General features: G+C 38.1%; 1 protein-coding gene across 7 annotated transcripts in view; it reads left to right on the top strand.

Moving 5' to 3' along the window:
* CLASP2 (cytoplasmic linker associated protein 2) overlaps positions 1 to 19,853 on the top strand; it is a 118,200-nt gene that overhangs the window by 83,359 nt on the left and 14,988 nt on the right. For 4 of the 7 annotated variants that reach the window (XM_034061839.1, XM_034061896.1, XM_034061869.1 and 1 more), the window contains 8 exons: positions 3,755 to 3,864; positions 7,147 to 7,391; positions 8,027 to 8,090; positions 10,056 to 10,058; positions 13,180 to 13,343; positions 14,638 to 14,716; positions 14,859 to 14,909; positions 19,080 to 19,223. In XM_034061839.1, coding sequence (XP_033917730.1) covers positions 3,755 to 3,864; positions 7,147 to 7,391; positions 8,027 to 8,090; positions 10,056 to 10,058; positions 13,180 to 13,343; positions 14,638 to 14,716; positions 14,859 to 14,909; positions 19,080 to 19,223 — 860 coding nt within the window. The remainder of the gene's footprint in view (positions 1 to 3,754; positions 3,865 to 7,146; positions 7,392 to 8,026; positions 8,091 to 10,055; positions 10,059 to 13,179; positions 13,344 to 14,637; positions 14,717 to 14,858; positions 14,910 to 19,079; positions 19,224 to 19,853) is intronic. The other 3 variants (XM_034061935.1, XM_034062047.1, XM_034062011.1) reach the window with 2 other exon arrangements.

The following is a 19,853-nucleotide window of genomic DNA, read 5'->3' as shown; positions in this document are numbered from 1 at the left end:
GTTTACGGTTATTTTGATGTGTTGGCTAAGGATTAGGGAAGCTTCTCATCTCTACGTATCCGGGTCAAGGTCACTAGGAAGTCAGTAGTAAATGTTGATAAAAGTCTTTTTATGTATTGCGTTTGTGTGTTTGGGTTTTCTTATTATTTGGTAATACAAAATTCTGTACAGTTGTATCTGAAAGTGATCTTTTTTGGGTGTTATTCTTGTCTGAGTTAGTATTCAGTATGTGTCCCTCTTCTTGCAGTTAATACTACCTGTTAAACATAGTCTGAAATAGGAAATCTCTGGGTTCTATCTCAAATTGAGGCACCCAGCTGTACTCTTAATTAGCATTGTAAGTCTGTTGTGGTCTGGTAAGTCAGCATGCTTCCTGTCCGCCATGGGTTCATTGGCAGAGTGCAGATTAATTGAATGAAAGCTGTTCCAATAACTAATGCTAATTTGGTCAGATGCTGTTTAACTGGGAAATAAAATTAAAAGTAGACATTATGCAGGGTCCGTTAGTAAACTTGTGGTTTTTACCAAAACACAGCTGGCCCTGTTGTTGTAGTACACACACAGCTTTGTTCCTTTTACAAAGGAGGGTGTTTTCCAGATGTTGTTGTGTTATTTTTGCTACCCTACAGCTTGACTTCAATTGCATCCGTGTGAGACCTTATTTCCATTTCAGTTTTGGTCAAATGCTTGTTATTGTAAGAAATCTGTGTTAAACTAATACCATAAGATGGGTCTTCGGGACTGATGCTACTTGATGTTTCGTATTCAGATACCAAGAAAAGTACTCAATAGATTGAATTGTCTGACAGCACAGAGAATGCCAAGTAGCAAATATAGGAATCCAGTGTTACTAAAAACAACCAAGCAGCAACTGTACCTGGAATAAATGAGTGTCATTCAGTATTTGTTGGAGCAGTTTTGTTTTATGAGATACTATTAACTGATATCAAAAATACTAAATGCAGTGTTTTTCAAGGGTAGAAGATGAAATCAGGCAAATTCAAGTCTGTGATTGGAGCTAGAGGCAGCTTTACATGGAGTTGGAAGAGGGAATGTATTCTGTATTGTATCCGATTCTCAGCACAGCAATGTTTGCTTTGGAAAGCTAAGCCCTTTTGGGGTGTAAGATGACCCAAATGCTACGTAATTGCTGCTCTGTATGAAGAGCCGCTTGTATGAAGTGTTTATGTCAGCTCACATCTCAGTATCAGATTATAACCTGGGGGGATACCGCCCCTCTTGAAAAGCAAGGGATTAGTCATTTAAATGGATTTTTTCCTGTTACATACAGTTAAATATCAGTTTAGTATAATTTTCATATTTTAGCTAAGAAATTATGTTACTTTGAGGCCATTTAAAATCTTATTTTAATTTATTCATTAAAAACCACCACAACAAAAGTCAGTACTGGCACAGTTTCTACCATTTGAGTGGTACAAAGAATATTCTTGAGAATATGCTTTGGAATAAAGTATGTTTGATCCAGTGTAGTGTTTCCTTTTACTGTCTCAAAACTTGACCAGCATGTTTCAATTCTCTATGGGGGCAGGCTCATCTTGAATTCTGTGCCTGAAGTTTGAATTTTTACTTGTACCTTTAATTCTCAGGGCTTGGTGATGGAAAGTAGTTGAAAAGTTTTATCCCATTGTTGTATTTAAAGCTCTATCAGCCGTGACACCTCTGGTTTGACATACTCTGCCCCATCTCCTTTTCCATGCTGAGATGCACTCCTAAAGAACCAAGGACTTCACAAGACATCAGTTGCAAAATAGAATATCCTAGATAAACAGTTTCATTTGGGTTTAGTTTGAAATGAAATGCATTGCTATGCCTTATGTAAGGAGTAGAAAATTTCATATGGAAAACCTACAGGGTTTTTCCTGGGACTTCTACAAGACTTTGGATCGTTTTGCTTGAGAGGTGTGTTTCCCAAATGGGATTTTGTCTGTGTCAGGGTAACTTGATTTGAATTGGACTCTTACATTGTCAGTGTTCATCAGAGTAGAGGATCATCCATGGTTTCTATTTATACTATTTCATGCATCCAAAAGGTGCAAAATACTTGCATTTATAGTTAAAATCATAACAGTCTGTCTGGGGTTTATGTCATTGTGGGTGGATATTTGAATTGAAGTTCAGATTGTCAAGCCTAGTTTCATTTACATGGCTGTTTAACTTGGGTGAGCAGAAGAAAGAAGATAAATTGTTGGACAAACATTGGATTTAAAATTACTTGGTTTAAGAAAAAACATTGGCAATGGTGAGTCAGTTTCTTTAGGATCTCTAAAAGACCAATTTTATGCAAGTTCCAGGAGGAGGAGAGTGCTCAGTTTTATTCAGGATCTTTGGTTCCTGCTAACCAATAACTTTCAAGAATCTTAATGAACAAGTAACATGAATGTTTCAATTTCACATTTGATTTATCCAAAGAAAATAATACCCATGTGAAATATGAATAGCATTAAGTTATTTTCAACCATTAACTAAAACTTTCATTCAGTGTAGTGGTGAGTTTTAACCGAGGTTGACTTACCTGCACATAGGCAGGAACTCAGTTTTACACAAGCTGTCAGCTGTCAGGACAGTATGTTCATGCAAGAAGCCCTCCTTGCAGGTGGTGTGTGTAAGCACGTAGAATTGAGGTGACTGCAATAGAAGACCAGTATCAATGGAGCTATTTAGATATTGCTGAGGATTCCTGTGTGTTTGTGTGCATGTGTCCATGCATCTGTTCTTTAAACATATTTGCTTTTAATCTGCTGTTTAATCTTAATTTAAAAAGAAAATCATGCATGAAATGTCCACTGTACCCAAACCCATATAATTCTGTGTAATCATGGTCTGTGTAATCAAAGAACTTCCCTGGAGCTTTTTGCTTCTGTGTAATGCTCAGTTTCTTTTGCTAAAGCTGAATCTTTTTATAAGTATTCTCTTGTTCATCTAAGCAACTCTTGCAGCACTCTGATTCCATGGTAATAGATAGGGTTTATATGATCCTGTTATTGCAGCTTCCAGACATCACTCCAGATCCACTGGTGCCCTCTACGCTCCTGATGCTTATGGGGCTGCAGGTGAAGGATGAGTACACTTTGCTATCATCTGTGCAGTCATCCTGGATTTTTTTTTCCCCACCCACTTGGTTATTCTCATAGTTCTGTTTTTTAAAGCATTATTAGTATTAATTTGAGTTTTGTGGTTTTAGTAACCCAGATAGTTGTGTTTATGTTGGTAGATTTTGTCTCCACCCCTCAGCCAATGTTAATCATTTTCTTCCTTAACAACAACCATTTTATTTTTACTTGCAGAAGACCTTTTTTTTTAGTTTTCCATTTTTCAGTATTTGTAGAGCATTCTTTATGCATGTAGTTTTCTAATCAGCGCTCTCAGTAGCATTCCCATTCCATTTGCTTCCTTCTAAAATGAAAACAAAAACCCAAAATGAAGAAGACCTAAAAAAACCTAATAAAAAAGGTTCTTTCAGTTAAAACCATTGTTTTGTGGGATTTTTTCCCCCTGTGGTACTGGAATAGAATGTGTGCATCTGACTTTGGTTTTTACTTCATTTCTTACTTTTCACTGCACCACTAAAGATTTCAGAATGGAAATAACCAGTATTTCAGCCACTACATAATTTGTTAGAAATGTTAAGCAAATGCTTTTCTTCTGCTTGGGTTTGGTTTTTAAGAGAGTGTGATATTAATGTCCCATGTTCCTCTTGTGACTGAATTCTTTCTGTTCATTGTTGTTGTTATAGCAGGTTCCAGCTTTGGAATTAGTCAGTCGAGTCGATTGTCGTCATCAGTTAGTGCTATGCGAGTTCTGAACACGGGTTCTGATGTGGAAGAGGCAGTAGCAGATGCTCTGGTAAGAATCTCACATTTACACTGTGTAGGATAGAGCCCCTGGTACCTGTGTATTAAAGTATGCAAAAGAACTTGTCAGTCATGATTTTACTGGCTTCTAGGTGGGGAAAAAGAAACAGAATTGGTAGAGCTGCAAAGTGTTGGGATTTTTGTCCCCTACAGAATTCTTATCTTCTGAGAAAGGTACATTTTTTCCACAGCAGACAGGGAATAGTTTTGGGTTGCTCTGTTGGAGTGGCCCAAGGAGCCACTTGAGCAGGTTGCATTAACCAGCAGTTGGCCACAACAACCAAACTTCTGGGTAGGCTGAAGGCTTGTTAGGGCTGGCAGTGATGACAGCTGAAGCAGTCTGCTTGTCGTAAGCCTGCATTCTGTTTGAAGTCGCTCTGTCAACATGTAAGATAGATGCTGAAGAGATAAATGATGGCTTGGCAAGCAGCATTTCATAACTTTAGACTTTGTTTTCTTTTCAAACTGTCACACTGAGTTTAAAACTGGTTCTGCCATTCCCTTTCTTAACCTTTCCTGTTCCTCAAAAAGGGAGCGTTTGGCTCCTTGACCTTCCTGCCCCAGTAAGCCAAGCTGAACACATCATGTCCTTTGCTGTTCTGACACGTACATCATCAAGCTGAAGTCTTCAGTTAATGTCAAATACTTACACTATGAATCAGATACAAATATTTAATGATACTCAAATAGTATACACTAAGTGATAAAAAGTAAGTACCTGTTACCTATTGATCAGTCAGGATGCTCTAAGCAAATAGTTTTTACTCTTTTTACTAATGTTCCAAATAATTGTTTTCTTAAACCAGCTACAAAGTAGATTCTAAAATGAGTAAGTATAGCCAGATATGACTGGATCGGGAGAAACAAGTTGTCAAAGGAGAACATCTGAAGAACTCTGACATGTTCTTAATCTGGTGATTTATTGATTCCTTGATTCAGACAGTCTTCTTGGCACATCAGTTTAATATTGGTGTGTCTTCACTGGCATAGAGATCCAGGATAGCTGTGAAATCTTGTCTGAGAAGTCATGGTGAGGTTGAGTGGGTTTTCCCTTTTCTGACACTGTAAACTTGTAACAAGCTTTCAGTATTGATGGGGAATGCTCATTACTTACCTGTCAGTCAGTCTGGAGTTGGGAATAAGGATCAACAGAAAAACATTTGTCTATGGAACATGAAAAGTTTCTGTCTCTAATTTGGACACCAGCCTGTGTTATAAATTTACTCACACTGGTGCTACATGAAGAATATCTTCAGTACTTTTAACAGCTTCTTTGCTTATTCAGATTTAGCTGGGTGAAGAATATAAATTTAGAAGAAACTCATTCTTCCAGTAACTGCTCTTGTGGCTGGAATGTGTCCTGTTTGCTGAAGTGACTATGTTTCTTCATAGAAACTGGTTTGTCTGACCTGGATCCAAAATAGCCTGATGCTGCTAGAAATGCTAGAGGAAAATTGGTTTGTATATTTTAGCTGGACTCTAAAGGATTCTAGCTAAAGAATCTTTAGAGGATCAAGAAGGATCAAGACCAGCAACAATTTATTACTGCAGCATTTGCTTGCCTGTTCCCTGCCATGATCACAGTGTACAGCTTGTCCTGTACAAAGGGCCCCGTTTACATGGAAATCTGATTATGAGCATCCTTCTTATGTTACCATAGACTGAAGTGCCCTCCTCAGAACAGTGTTTTTGAGAGGTAGAAGGTACAGTCCTGACAGATGTAATACAAAAAAAACCATTCTGGATTATATTACCATTTTTATGGTATGAAAACCACTTGGGAACTTATAACACTGCTGGCTTCAGTCTTTTGGCTAAGATCTGGTTTTGACCAGAAGATACAAGAAAGGCAGCAATGTGGTGATCTCCACATGGTTTTATACCTTTTATTTCAGCACACTCCTTGACACTTCCGGTTTTATTTCTTTACAAATTCTTTTACTTATGGTGACCCTGTTCAGAAATGCTCATGTCTTTGGGGTTTTTCCCTTTCTTTATTCTCTTACACATCTGTATGCTTGTTCTCTTGGCCATAAGCTTGTTTGTTAGATGGTGTATTGACTGGTCTCTATTGTGATACCCTTCAAGTTATTCCACAGTTAAATATGAGAACCCTGTACAAATGGGAATGGTATTTAAAGGGAAACCAGTCACACTGCTGCTTCTGTGTGTGTATAATGAAATCAGATTTTAACTACTAGCTTCAACTCCAATATTTGAATGGCAGGGTTGTTTTGCAAAGGTATGTAGGATAAATAGCATTTCTTTGGTTGGGTTGGTTTTTTCCCTCTGGCCTTTGGCATGTTGTGTTGTGGTCTGTTTTGTTGGCTTGGTTTTGTTTTTAGGAGATCTGGGCTTTTGCATTAGGGTTTGGGAGTTTTGTAGCAATTGTTGCACTGACCAAATTTAGATACTTAAATGAAGTTAAAGACAGAGGTGGAGAAGTTGACTGAAAAACAAAGTCTAAATTACTGTCTCATACTTAGATAGCAATTGAGTGCATGTGTGAAGTCTTCATGCTTAAATACTACTGCATGAGACACAAAGATATTGACAGAGAAGTCTTTGTGACCAACCAGCAGATGATATATAACACTTCCCTGGAAATGGAAGCTTAGCAAACTGCTTGGCAATTCATGATGTTCTAATCAGATACAGAGAGCTAAGAACAAAATTTACAGTAAGACGATGTGTTGTTCAGTAGCAGGTAGTTTAATAGTCAATGCTGCTGTGCCTTACCTTCCTGTTCTCAATTTCTGTTTCTTTTCAATAATTTACTGCTAACAGCTCTTAGGAGACATACGGACTAAGGTATAGAAACTGTTTTTTTTCTTCAATAGTTTAATATTTTGCTATTAACATGCTTGATACAAAGTAAGTTAAAATGACAGAGTATGTGGGTTTAGATCTGAATCTTATGTCCTGTAACATATATAAAGCAATTAAGAGAAGTAACTAACTTTCAATACAGTCTTTATGTCACCCTATCATGCAATTGTATGGATTTTTACAAGTAAACCTTAAGTTGAATGTTCCATCAAATGTATGTCTTCTTGGCATTTGCTTTGCTTTTATATTTGGAATACCTCACAAGCCATACTTCTTTAAAATGTGTTTATTAACTTGGTTAGACCTGCTGAACAGTTGGAGCTATTTGTCAGTGCAGGGAGTAGGGGTCACGCTGATAAATCGAACTGTTGGTGTATGTTCTTTATGAGTCTGTATACTCTCTCTTTGAAAATCAGTGCTAATGTGGGGTGTTTCTGCACTACAGAAGAAGCCTGTGCGAAGAAGATACGAGACTTACGGGATGTACTCGGATGATGATGCCAACAGTGATGCATCAAGTGCCTGTTCAGAAAGGTCCTATAGCTCTAGGAATGGGAGCATACCAACATACATGAGACAGACAGAAGATGTGGCTGAAGTCCTGAATCGCTGTGCCAGCTCCAACTGGTCAGAGAGAAAAGAAGGCCTTCTAGGCCTGCAAAACTTGTTAAAGAACCAGAGAACTTTAAGGTAAGAAGAAATTTCAGTCGAAAACCAATTAATTTTAGAGTCAAAGGGTGACAAGGGAAGTAGGAAAGGAGGCTCATATTCCAAAGAATTCAGAATGCTGGGGAGAGGGAAAGCTAGGTGTGCATCTCAGAGTAAGATGGGGGAAGGAGTGAGGGAGCTGTTGTCATTTCTGGCCACCAGTATATAGGTTCTGTTTAGAAAGCTCAGTTTAAGAAATGGAATTTAAAATCACTACAATCCTTGCAATCAAAAAGGTGTCTTAAATGCTTGCATCTAGTATTGATAGAAGGCATTTATTATTTTTGTTCTTGTTTTTATTAATATTCTCCTTATTAATAGGGTATGTATTCAGAAGAAACTCTTTACCACTAGCTACTAAGTATGCCTTTTTCATTATCTGCTCTGTTAAAATATGGTAATGTTATAATACACAAACTGGTTTAAAGAGCCATTTCTAGGTTGAAACTCTCATTTTGGACAAAATCTGTTATGTTTTTATTATATCTTAAAATGCTTTACTGTGTTTGCTAGATTACTTGATTCAATATTTACAGTTGAATACACTGATTGCTGTGTGTTGGTGCTTGGTAGTACTAGCAGGTGAATTGACTAACGTATTGTTGTCACTTTGACAGTCGTGTTGAGTTGAAAAGATTGTGTGAAATCTTCACAAGGATGTTTGCTGATCCTCACAGTAAGGTATGTTTAGGTTCCTCTTACTTTCAGTAAAGGTTTGAACACTGTAATAGAAAGCCAGTTGTGGTAAAATACGTCAGTGGTATTTGCACATGTCAGAACTGGACAGGCTGTTTTCTGTAAGCAGTTAGCATCAGATTTCAATCCATTTAATTTGCTATTTTGACCATGATCATTTTCCACCTTGTTTGCAGGATAACTGAAATGTGGTAAAGGCTAGTTTCATCTAAAATACATTGAAGTAGGTCAGTAGTTTGTGTTAAAATTTCTAAGTGTTATTAAGGAGTCATGTAGTTTACAGGGGACACTTCAACATGAATAATGTTTTTCTCTCAGCTGAAAACAAAAAGTTCTGGTGCAGTAATGTGAACCATAAAGAAAGTGATCTGACTGAATCATACATGAGTCTAATGAATTATACCAAATGTGTACTTATTTATTTTCCAGTGTATTTTGTATTATCATAGCTTATGATGTCTTCCTCAAATGTCATAGATAGTACTGGCCGTTGAGACTGCTGTGTAATTTTTACATCATTGGTAGTATTCAATAAGTAAGGAAGAGACTATACTTTGATATAAGAGAAATTGCAATGTTTTATTCACTTTTACTTAGGTAAAGACCCAAGGAGAATAATCCTTCTCTTCTCTAAGACCATTAAAATCTTTTTAACAGTGTTATTTTACTTGGTAATATTTATACAGTTTCTGTGGGAGGTGGATTACTGGTACAGCTTCATATACGCAGTCATTTCTCATAGCAAAAGGACTGCAGCAGGTAGGGAGCTGAATAAAGCTAAGAACATTTAATTTCATATTTTGTTTGAATTATAGGCTTGTTTGGAAAAAAACCCTATCTTTTATGTTGAGTGTAAAATGTCTTACTTGGTGTCCATATTTAAGAACTGATAAAATGATAACCCAGAAGAATTCAGAGCAGAGTAGTTACTTCAGAATTATTGGTTTTTCCCAGCAGAGTTCTAAAAATGGAGTTTGATTGGGTAATACATTTTACATATTTTAAGTCTTCCTTATTGCTGCAATGTGAAATTAAGTTCAGACTGATGAGATGTCTGGACTGGTCCATTTAATGTTCGTCTGTCCTCCTTGTTTTTCCTGATGAAGAGGTGACTGAGCTGCTTTCTGCAGCACTGTGTACTTTGGAAGATACTTGTATTGTACCCAGCAGTATGATGTTAACCTTGCTGATACACTGCAGAAATGCAGAAGATTGAAGCCAAGCAGTTACACTGCAGAAAGCATTCCATAAAAACAGTGGTTAAGTCAGAGGAGAGGACAGAAAATAAAGTGTTAAAATATTACTGGGTTTTAAATCAAGTTATGACAGAATTGTGACTAGCAGTTTGGTTTAATTGTTTGTTCTTGTGTTAATTAGTATTGCAGCTCTGCATGGATCAGAATTACCCTGGAGATCTGTTTGTAGTGGGGGAGCCAGGGAAGGATAACAAAAATGTTCCACAATTTAGGTGCATGTGTCAGAAGAACATTTTATCTTTTTATTAAGCCTTTGGGAATATTAACATTGAATTATTCTACTTGATTGTTTTGTTTAGTGGGCATCCTCACATGGAATAATACTGCTATGATTTTGTAGGCCTGGCCTGTGTTGCAGCACGTGTGGTACAACTCTTCTGGTCACTGCTGCCTTGCCTGCCTTTTGGTGTTGCAAACCAATGCAAAGTTATCACAAGGGGGATCCTTCAAGTATTAAGAGTTCATGAGCTGTGATTTCTTGTATCACACACACATGGCTACACAAATCTCATTTTAGACTCTTTTCAAGTGTCTGTAGGAATTCTCCTGTCATCACTTTTATTGCTTGCTTTTTGTTTCAGTTTTTTACAGGTTTACTTTTACATGAAAGCTGGATGTAGGGGGGTTGGAACTAGATGATCTTAAGGTCCTTTCCAACCCTAACTATTCTATGTAGGGAATTGCTTAGAAAAAGAGAGTAATATCATGTGGTGTAGAAAATGGGAGAGTGATTTGAGGAACACACCAAAGCACGTATTGGTGTCCCGATAAAATTACTGAGTTTATCATAAAAGTTTTGAAATACATTTTTTGTTTTATTTTGGTTTATATTCCATACAGGAACTTTGTATCGATGGCCACTAATTTGTGTGTTTTTATCTTTTTCCCTTTTTTGTTGTTTTTTGTTTTGTTCTGTTTCGTTTCGTTTTGCATGCTGTCCCCTGTGTTGGAACTCTCTTTAGAGAGTAAGTTGGTTCAATATTTGTTGGAAGCCTAACCTTACTTGCATGAATGTGCAATTAACCCTTTTTCTCTATTTTTCTTCCCCAAAGAGTTCATGCAGTGTCAAGCCTTTTGCAATCATAAAATGCTCTATACAATTATGTAAACTGTGTGGTTCAGTTTCGAGATGTGCTTTCTCTACTAATGAACTGACGTTGTTTGGTTATGCATTCCTGCTTTGTATTGTGGTGGTTGGCACATCTGAAATAATTCACTTTAAGGGCAGATCATGTATAATTATTTTCATATCTGTTTATTTTTTCCACTATCAAATTATTAAAAACTTCAACTTTAGATGTTTGATTTCAGAATTTTAATTCACATCATTAAAATAGAAGCTGCAGACATACACATACATCGTTCAACATGGTGCTTGAATTCCATTTCCCATTCCAAATTCATCCTTTACCTGAGATGCTCTTACAGCCACCTTGAATTCTTCATACTTTGCCCTAAACCAAACCAGTACGATTCATATGGTTTCTTAAAATGTAATATAATGGCTCAACTTAATAGAGTTTTCCCCAGACACTCACTGTGGTGAACCTAAAATCAAACGAAGCTTGAAAACAAAATTGAGTCTTCAGTTGCGTGTCTTTTTAACAGTTGAAACCTCGGCATGGGATCTTCAGAGTGCTTTTACCGCAGTGATTCATAATTCACTTCATAATGATTTCAGTTTAAACCACTTATATGTTTAAAGTGTAAACCTCTTCATCGAGAGGCTGTAACCAGTTTGTCCAGCTTGCACGTTAATGGACAGACGTGTGTGTCAGTGTCTGCAAACTCAGAGAAACCAGTACAGTTTTAACTTCTGCTGAGCTCTACAGTTTACTTTGAAGGGTTTAAATATGATTGTAAGACCCCAAGTATAATTTACAGCACCAGAATTTTTGTTGTTGTCTGCTAAAGTCCAATATCTTTTCCCCTTATTTTAGGGCTGTGAAATCCAAAGACTGTCATGTCACAGTACACAAAGTGCTTTTTGGTTTGGTTTTGCCTGGGTCTTAAAATTATGCCCACTACTTGTGCATCTGCAGTGTGGGATAATGTTTCAGTTTTCAGATGAATACAGAAGACATTTCCAGCCCTGAGCATAAAAACTTCTTCCCACTACTGTCAGGGTAATTTTTAAACCTCATACTGCAAGACAGCTGTATTTTGTTACTGTTGTTTTTAATGACTTTTGGTGTAGCTTGTCCCAAAAGAGAAGTTATATAAAGTAGGTGATCCTGATGGGCTTTATGTTGAGTAGGTTTTGTATTGGTTTATTTCTAACACAGCTGTTCACTATTTAAGATGTCTATTGAAACATTCTCCCTGGTCTTTACTAGATCCCGAAAGAATCATAAAATCATAGGACACGAGGCTGGAAGGCACCTCTGGGATCATGTGGTCCAGCCTTTCTTGGCAAAAAGAATGAGTTATATTTTTTATTTCTAATACCAATTTTGAGGCACTTCCTTTAAAGATACCTCTGTGGATTTTTCCACTTCACGGTGTGAATTTGCTCTCCCTGTCTTGATTACCAACATGAGAAGAGATGTAATTCACCTATGACTGATGAAGGCATGCAACAGCATGCGCTCACTCCTCTGTACCTGGTCAGTGCTGTGGAAGGAAGCTGGTTTCTGCAGCTGTATGAGGTCTGATCACAGCTGGGGATCATCCATTCATAGCAGCAGAGTTTGGGCTTATGACAAGGCAGGTCAGTGGCAGAAGGTGAGGGGTTCAGCCCTTCCTCTGCAGCAGCCTTTTCCAACCGTGTAACCATATAAACACTTAGGACAAAATCTCTCCTACCCTCTTAGCAATACTTCTGTTTCTGTACAGAGCCATGTGCTGGAGCAGCCCAAACATCTATTTTTCTTGTTAGAGAAACAGGAAACCCACAGGCCACACAAGCATAGAGCATGTGCATCCCCACAGGCCTTGAAAAAGTCAGGAGTGAGATACTAGAAAGGCTGTTTCAACAGTTACCCATTTGTCCTGCCCTGCTTTATCCTATCCCTCCAAAAAGCCCTTCTTCCTGGTCTGAGTGCTGAGGTTATTAGAAGTACAACAGGGGTTTTCCTACTGAATATAGACTTTCCAACATCATTTGTATTTATTATATACAATATTATTTGTTGAAAAGAACGCAGTGGATAATATCTTCTTGAAAAGACAAAAACATTTCTGTGTTTTAAACACCTGCTAGTCTGAAGTGCATCCTGGCTTTTTTCCCCTACTCTGGTGAGCAGTTTTGTGCTTGGATAGCTGCAATGGCAGGAGAATCTTGTTCTGTTCCCCAAATATTTTACATAAAGGAACTGGCTACCTTTCATGATTTTGCAGTATTTAGTAAGCCAGATACTTACAGTGATTATTTTGCTATAGAATTATAGCAGCTTTTTTGGTTGTGGAGAGAAAGTGGTTTTGTGGTCTTCAAGGAATGTCAAATCAACTTAATGATAAAGCTTGAAAGGGTCAAAAAGATGAAGTTTTACTGAACAAACATTGAGGTTGCGCCAGCCATCACAGTAAGCATTTCTTTTCTTGACGAAACTGCATGGAATACCTAATGGGCAAACTTCTACAGAAGTGGGCTAACATTTCCAATGTACTCTCGTCTCAAAATCCAATGGGAAAGCAAGACAGATTCCTTTTCCTTTTCATTTTATTTTCTTCCTTTTCCTGCTTGGCTGCAAAACACTGCCTTTCTCTGCCTCTGATTCCCTTACTGCTTTCTTCTTTGTTTGTAAGTTCAGCATACGTCAGTGTCATCTCCTCTTTCGCCCCATCCTACCCTCTTTCCATCTTCTTCTGCCTTTTAGGTGTTCAGTATGTTTTTGGAGACGCTGGTGGACTTCATCCAGGTCCATAAAGAAGATCTGCAGGACTGGTTGTTCGTGCTGCTGACACAGCTGTTGAAAAAGATGGGTGCTGATTTGCTTGGCTCTGTGCAAGCAAAAGTTCAGAAGGCACTCGATGTCACAAGGTAATGTGTTCTTAAATAAAGAACTAAAAGAGACCCTAAACCAAATCCAGAATAATTCAAGTTCTATTTCAAGTTCTGGGGTGTTTGGGTTTTTCTAGGGGATTTGTGTGTGTGTGCTTTGAGATTCTTGGAGAGAAATGCAGAGATAATACAAGATCTTGAAACTTAAGGTTTCAACTGGTTAAGGGTTTGAATTCTTAATGCTGAACAATTAATGTGATATTGCTTACCTGATTCCAGATTGTGCAGCTGAGCCACATGTTTGTTGTCTTGCCTTGTCCTCAGTGATGTAATGCTTGTGTTTGGCCTACGTTTTCATACAATAGCATTGTGCAATATTCAGCTCTCCGTGTCAGCAGGCTTTGAAGGAATTACAGCAATAATGGATTTCCTTTCTGTCTTCAAGGACTGTAGTGATAGGAGAAGGGGTAATGACTTCAAATTTAAACAAGGGAAATTCAGGTTGGATACAAGGCAGAAGCTGTTCCCTGTGAGGGTGCTGAGGTGCTGGCACAGGGTCCCCAGAGAAGCTGTGGCTGCCCCATCCCTGGCAGTGCTCAAGGCCAGGTTGGACACAGGGGCTTGGAGCAACCTGCTCCAGTGGAAGGGGTCCCTGCCCATGGCAAGGGGTTGGAACTAGATGATGTTAAGGTCCTTTCAACCCAAACCATTATATGATTCCCTCCCTTCTCTCCAAACATTGTAAGTAGCCTGATTACAAAATGATTTTAAGTGATTTTGGGGACCATCTATGCTGTATAGCCAGTTTTATTTCCAAATGAAAGCTAGGTTTTACAATTGGAAGGGCTCTGGGACCTACTGTCTGAAGTAGGGGACAGTCTAAGCTGTTTGGGCCTCTGCAGTACCTGTTCACATGGCAGATCTGCTGTGAAGTCTGGGGAAGGGTATGGAGCATGTTGTGGGAGAGAGGGAATGGGATCTGCTGCAGCAGAGCCCATGAGGGTCATATGCAACGTGTGCCATGTGGGAGCATGGGGGCAACCAGATTTGAAGAGGATGGTTCAGAGAAGTGAGCACCTTTAGCAGTGCTACTGTATGTTAATTTGAGGATTGCACAGAATCAGAATACTATGATATTATTATGTCATCCCTTATTATTTGCATTATATATTTAATTGTATGTGTTTCGAAGCAGGAATTTCTTGCATTTTGTCCTTCACATGCCAGGTGAATGTTTCTGGAAGTCAGATACATAAAGAATACCAACAGAACTTGCAGAATGTGTTTTTCTTTTAGAAGTACTAAAGCTTGATTTGGTTTGTTTGCTTTACAGGGAATCTTTTCCAAATGACCTCCAGTTCAGTATTTTGATGAGATTTACTGTTGACCAGACCCAAACACCTAGCCTGAAGGTAAGCATTATCAGTCTTGCATTGCAAGCAGAAATCTTCACTGATAGACATTTGCTTGTCTTAATCTTTGAATTTGGATTGTGATTTTTGTGTTGTTAAAAAAGGTTTTCAATTAGTGGATTTTGTTTTTGTAAACTTTCAGACAGTCAAGCCAGCACTGCAGGACCAGCTTCGCTCTTTTTGGAGCTCAAAGGTTTTTGTCTGAATTATTGTCTTTATTCTTAACCCTATGTCAAGCTCTTACAGTGTTTCCAATAATTTTATTCGAATGCATTCATATGCTGCTACTAACCTGTGCGAGAAACTCGAAGCATGCAGTTGTTCAGTCTTAAATATGACACTGGTATGAAAACGTTGGCTGCAAGGGAGAGCTAATAAACCCACAGAACAGTAAAAATGGGCAACAGAAGCGTGGCCGCCTAACATCGAGCTGGTTATGCAAACTCACTCTTATTGATTCTCTTCTATTTTATGTTTGTGATTTCCCAATCCTGTTTTCATAGTTCATTTTTTGTTGTTGTTTTCCATGTGTTCAGCCTGATAGGTCTTGAATTAATTGAAACTATTTTAATATTGATATGAACTGGTGTTCCTGTATTAAAAGTCAGCTGCCTTTGTGGTGCACTTCCTTTCTTGAAAGCAGTGTGTAGTTTTATAATTACACACGTTTTTACATACGAATCTCTATCCTGGAGACCTGTCAGCATAACTGCAAATGAAAAAAGTATTCTGTAGTACATTTATAGTGCCCAAGAGAGTCGATTTTAGGATAAATGCATCAAATCCTAATAAGGTTTACAAGTGTCATAAATGGGGAAATAACAAGCATATGATAACTGGCATTTTCTGCTCTATCCTGCACGAAATGTTTTTACATGGTTTGATACTGCACAAGAATATGACTTTTCCCAAGCTATGTTGAACTTGAAGTCACATGAATATGCCTTTTTTTGTCTACAATACAGTAAAACTTATATTTTTAAGCTTTTGAGGACAGTTGATACGTTGACCACTGTTGCTTCGTGTGTTAAAAAGGGACTGCTGTCATTTACTGAAGACAGCAAATGAGGTAGTAAAAATCGGTTTGCTGTTTAAATAAATCCTTGGAACAAATTTGGTTTCGTTTTGTTTCACTTAGTTTTCCTCCCCAGGAAGGTGAATTTGATAGTGGAGGTGTTCTTTATTCCATATAGTAGTACAGCTGGTAAATACGTATCAGGCAGGTTTCAGAGTCTGAGAGTATAGATTTGGAATGAGATATGGACTCCTGCTAGGCTGAGTTGGGGCTAAATTCAGTCATATTTACTCTGTGACCTAGAAGGGCTTAAGAAATCTGAAATACTTAATGGGAAGTCATTCTGTAAATAATTTCCAGCATTTAAAATGAATTTTGGGGACAGTAAAGTGTGTAACTGTGTAAGTGAAGGTAATCTTTTATCAGAAGAAAGTGGTATCTGCCCCATGCTCCCATCTTTATGAGATAACTACAACTTCAGGATCCAGACAGTGAAGTTACTGAAATCAGTTGCAGAACTATCTATTTAATATCAGCATCTTTGGATATTTTGTCAAATGCCGTCTGCAGTGCACTCAGATTGCTGACAGATAAATCAATCATCCTAGGGCTGCTCCATTTCTTGAAGTCTTCAGCTTTTGTTCTTGCTCTGATGAAGGACTATTTTGTTGCAGAGTGTGCCTTTGGGCTAGATACTGTGACAGGAAAAAACAGAGAGAGGACTTTCAGCATCCTTAAAGGTGGTGAGATATAAGAAAGGATGATAGATAAGAAAGTGGCTCTACAGGAGGATTCCATTCTACACGACTTTTCCCTCTGTTTTTTTACGTAGTAGTAGTAAAAAATCATGATTCTTTAAACTGTCATGGTCATTCTTACAAACACGGCTAAGTCCTGGACAGTAGAAGTCAAGTTACTAGAGTGGATTTGGATAGCTAGGACCAAACATAGGAAAGACGCAACTCTAGTAACCTAAACCCTGGTGGATGCAGCACAGTGTATTGTGCTCTATCCCTCTTCCTTTTGCTGTACTATTACATGTAAGTGTGGAGAACTGCTGAAACACTGTTGCAGGTGCCAGATGCATGTATCTGTTTTGGTCAAATGTAATTGGGCACAGGACTCAAATTTTCTGGATGGGATATAATCTATTAAGCTTATTTTTGCAGGTGCAGAACATGTGCTTCCCAAAGGATGGGGTTGTCCTGAAATACCCTTCAAACCATCACTTTCATGTTTCTCAGGTTGAATATCAAACAGTTCACACTCGGTGAGGGACTGATTCAAGCATTGTGACCGAAGTTCATTAGCAGTTTCTGAACCTTTTCTGTCCTTCAGGAATGCTGATTTGTTAACAAAGGTTTTTGCTGCAGTTGACCAGATATTCAGTGTAGGAATCCCTGGAGCTGCTTTCACTGCAGTCGAAAATCTGCTCTCACAAAGAGCTGAAATAGACTGTTGAAGAGGACTTAGATCCCTCTAAGAGCTACTCCTCTAGTCCTTAGTTACATCTTTATTTCTAAATCTCAATTTTGTACATACTTACTGGAAATAGTGACAAAAATACACTGTAAGTAGATTTGTGGCTGTTCTGGAGTTTACTTAGGATGGGGTTTTTATCTGTAATGATCCTGTCTCACTGTATTTCAGCTTAGAAAGGTACCCCTTCCACAAGTTTTTGTTTCAAAAGCAATCAGTGAAACCCACTCTTACCCAAAGTTTAAGTATTTGGAATCGGTGTCACTATGAAAAGGTTTGTGAGTGTGAACTCTTTATCCATCTTCCATTCAGTGCTCTTCTGTCTCTTGAGAGCCTTCATCTCTCCACAAGAGGGTCCAGAAGAGGTTTACTCTGTGAGAGTAGTTTAAACACTGAATAATACTGCTCTCAGACAGAGTGCTCCTGAGTTTGTTCCCTGGGAGAAATGCCTCTGTGTGTTCTAAGGGTTACAGTTTTTAACAGTACTTTTTGTAAGGTGTGATAGATCATTGTAAATCTTGTGCAGTGAAACAGCACTGTTGTTTCACTTGGTAACCCGGAAATTGTAACTGTTATTTGGTGTCTGTAAAACCATGTGTCCCAAGGGGTTTTGCTGTGGAGATGGCTGGTGTTCTGGGGTTTTTTGCTTTTGGTAAGATCTAACAAATAGTGTGGGTTTTCCTGCATTTGCTGATGTTGATCTGAATAAGATGAAAGCCTCCAGTTGCTGATTGTTGTGTAACTTTGGAGGAGTCAAGTTTCAATAGCTGCTGTGAAAGTGAAGCATTCATTATTGATCTATGTTATCAGCTGTCCTTACTAATCTATATGTCAGTGTATCTTGAGTTTTCAATAGCTTACAAGTTCTCCTGACCAAGGGAACTTACTAAATAGCTTTGCTCAGAACAGTTGTACTACAAGTCATGAACAATGAAAACACACCCAGAACTCTCTTTCTGGTTATGATGGACGTAGGTGTCTCCATCCTGGTAGGTATTTCTGGTTCACTGTAATTATTACTGGAAATAAAAGTAGCTCATTCAAATAGGTGGCCTAAAGAGATCCCCAGTTTCATTGATGGATTGTGTGACAGACCTCTGCAGCAGCAGGAGATAAGTATTTTAGGGAGATACAGCTATTGCCCTTTGCCCAAAGCTTTGCAGGGGTGCAGTGTTGGAGAAGCTAGAGAGAGGCTGCAGTAAAACAGAGTCAGTGGAGTAGGAAATGATGCTCAGATAAAAGAGGAAGTGAGACAGATTTTGTGTCCTGATAAATTCCATGTCTGTCATCCATATATCATTGAGGGAAAAGTGTGCATGTGACCCTCCAAAGTCTTCTATAGAAATTCTATTCTATACTTTTTTAGTGTTTAATGGGAAGATTCATGTGGCTCATCCCCAAGGATGGCAACTGCTCAGCTCTGGTGTTTGAGAAAAGAATGCTGAGTGTTAACTCTATAGTAGGAACTAATAATTGGTGCATCAGATGATGTTCATTTTTCATTTTAGCACTTGTAAAATGTTCTTAACAATTCTGAATGGTTCTTAAGAGTCTTGTTGATTCTTAAATATTCTGAGTACTTTGCTTTTCTTCTTGTTAAATACAAGCTTCTGCATATGCACCTGTCTGTGTATGTTTTAGTTGCTACCAGTGCAATCTCAGTTTTTGTTAATATTTGAATTTCTGTGGAATAATTCCCTTCTTGGAATGTTATATCCATTTGTAAATTGATTTACATGTAGAGTTTTATATCAGTGCTGAAAAGATGTTTACCTTTATTTTAGGGGATGAACACTCTGCTCTGTGAGCACACTTGTTCTTGGAAGCCCACCATTTTCATTGTCCACCTGACTCTCTTTCTCTTTGCAGGTTAAAGTTGCAATCCTTAAATACATAGAGACTCTTGCACAACAGATGGATCCGGGAGATTTTGTAAACTCAAGTGAAACTAGGTTAGCAGTGTCTCGAATCATCACCTGGACCACAGAACCTAAAAGCTCAGATGTTAGGAAGGTATGTTTGTTAATGTGTGTTTACAATTGCACTGTATTCCAAGTGTCTTGGCTAATCAGAGAAGCCAATATTTCTTGTCTAAACAAGCAAACAGATTTCTTTAAGAACAAACTTATTTTTTTCATAGAGAAAAGTTACTTTTATATCCTTCTCAGCAAACACACCTAGGTTTTCTGTGTAAAGGTTTGGAATTGACAAAGGAAAACTTTGACAAAACTTGTACATATAAGAGTGTAAGTAAAAACTTGAAATTAACACATCTTGAAACTCCATTAGAGCTGTATTTTCAGGTATGTTAAAAACTTTAGGTTATCTTTCATAATAGAAGGAATCACTGTTTCAAGCACTTCCCTGGTATTAAAATCACCTCAGTGGGCATTTCTTTTGTAGTTTTAATGTTACTTCAGAGACCACCTTCTGATACTGACTGCATGTTCCTAAGAAGAGCATTAGGTTTGGTAGCAAACTTGGTTCAGTCCCTGTTGGATTTTCTCAGCCCCTTTATGCTTTAGTAAGTCCATATCAAAGGTTTGTTCTTTCAGTGTTGCAGTTCCAGAGCAAAACTCCTTTTTCCATTTGATTGTTGTGCAGTGAAAATCAGTATTTGTGAGCTGCAGGCATACATCAGAG

Source organism: Melopsittacus undulatus, chromosome 1 (assembly GCF_012275295.1).
Source record: "Melopsittacus undulatus isolate bMelUnd1 chromosome 1, bMelUnd1.mat.Z, whole genome shotgun sequence".
NCBI lineage: Eukaryota > Metazoa > Chordata > Aves > Psittaciformes > Psittaculidae > Melopsittacus > Melopsittacus undulatus.
The sequence above is the reverse complement of the archived record's forward strand: the minus strand, read 5'-3'. Positions and strand labels throughout refer to the sequence as shown.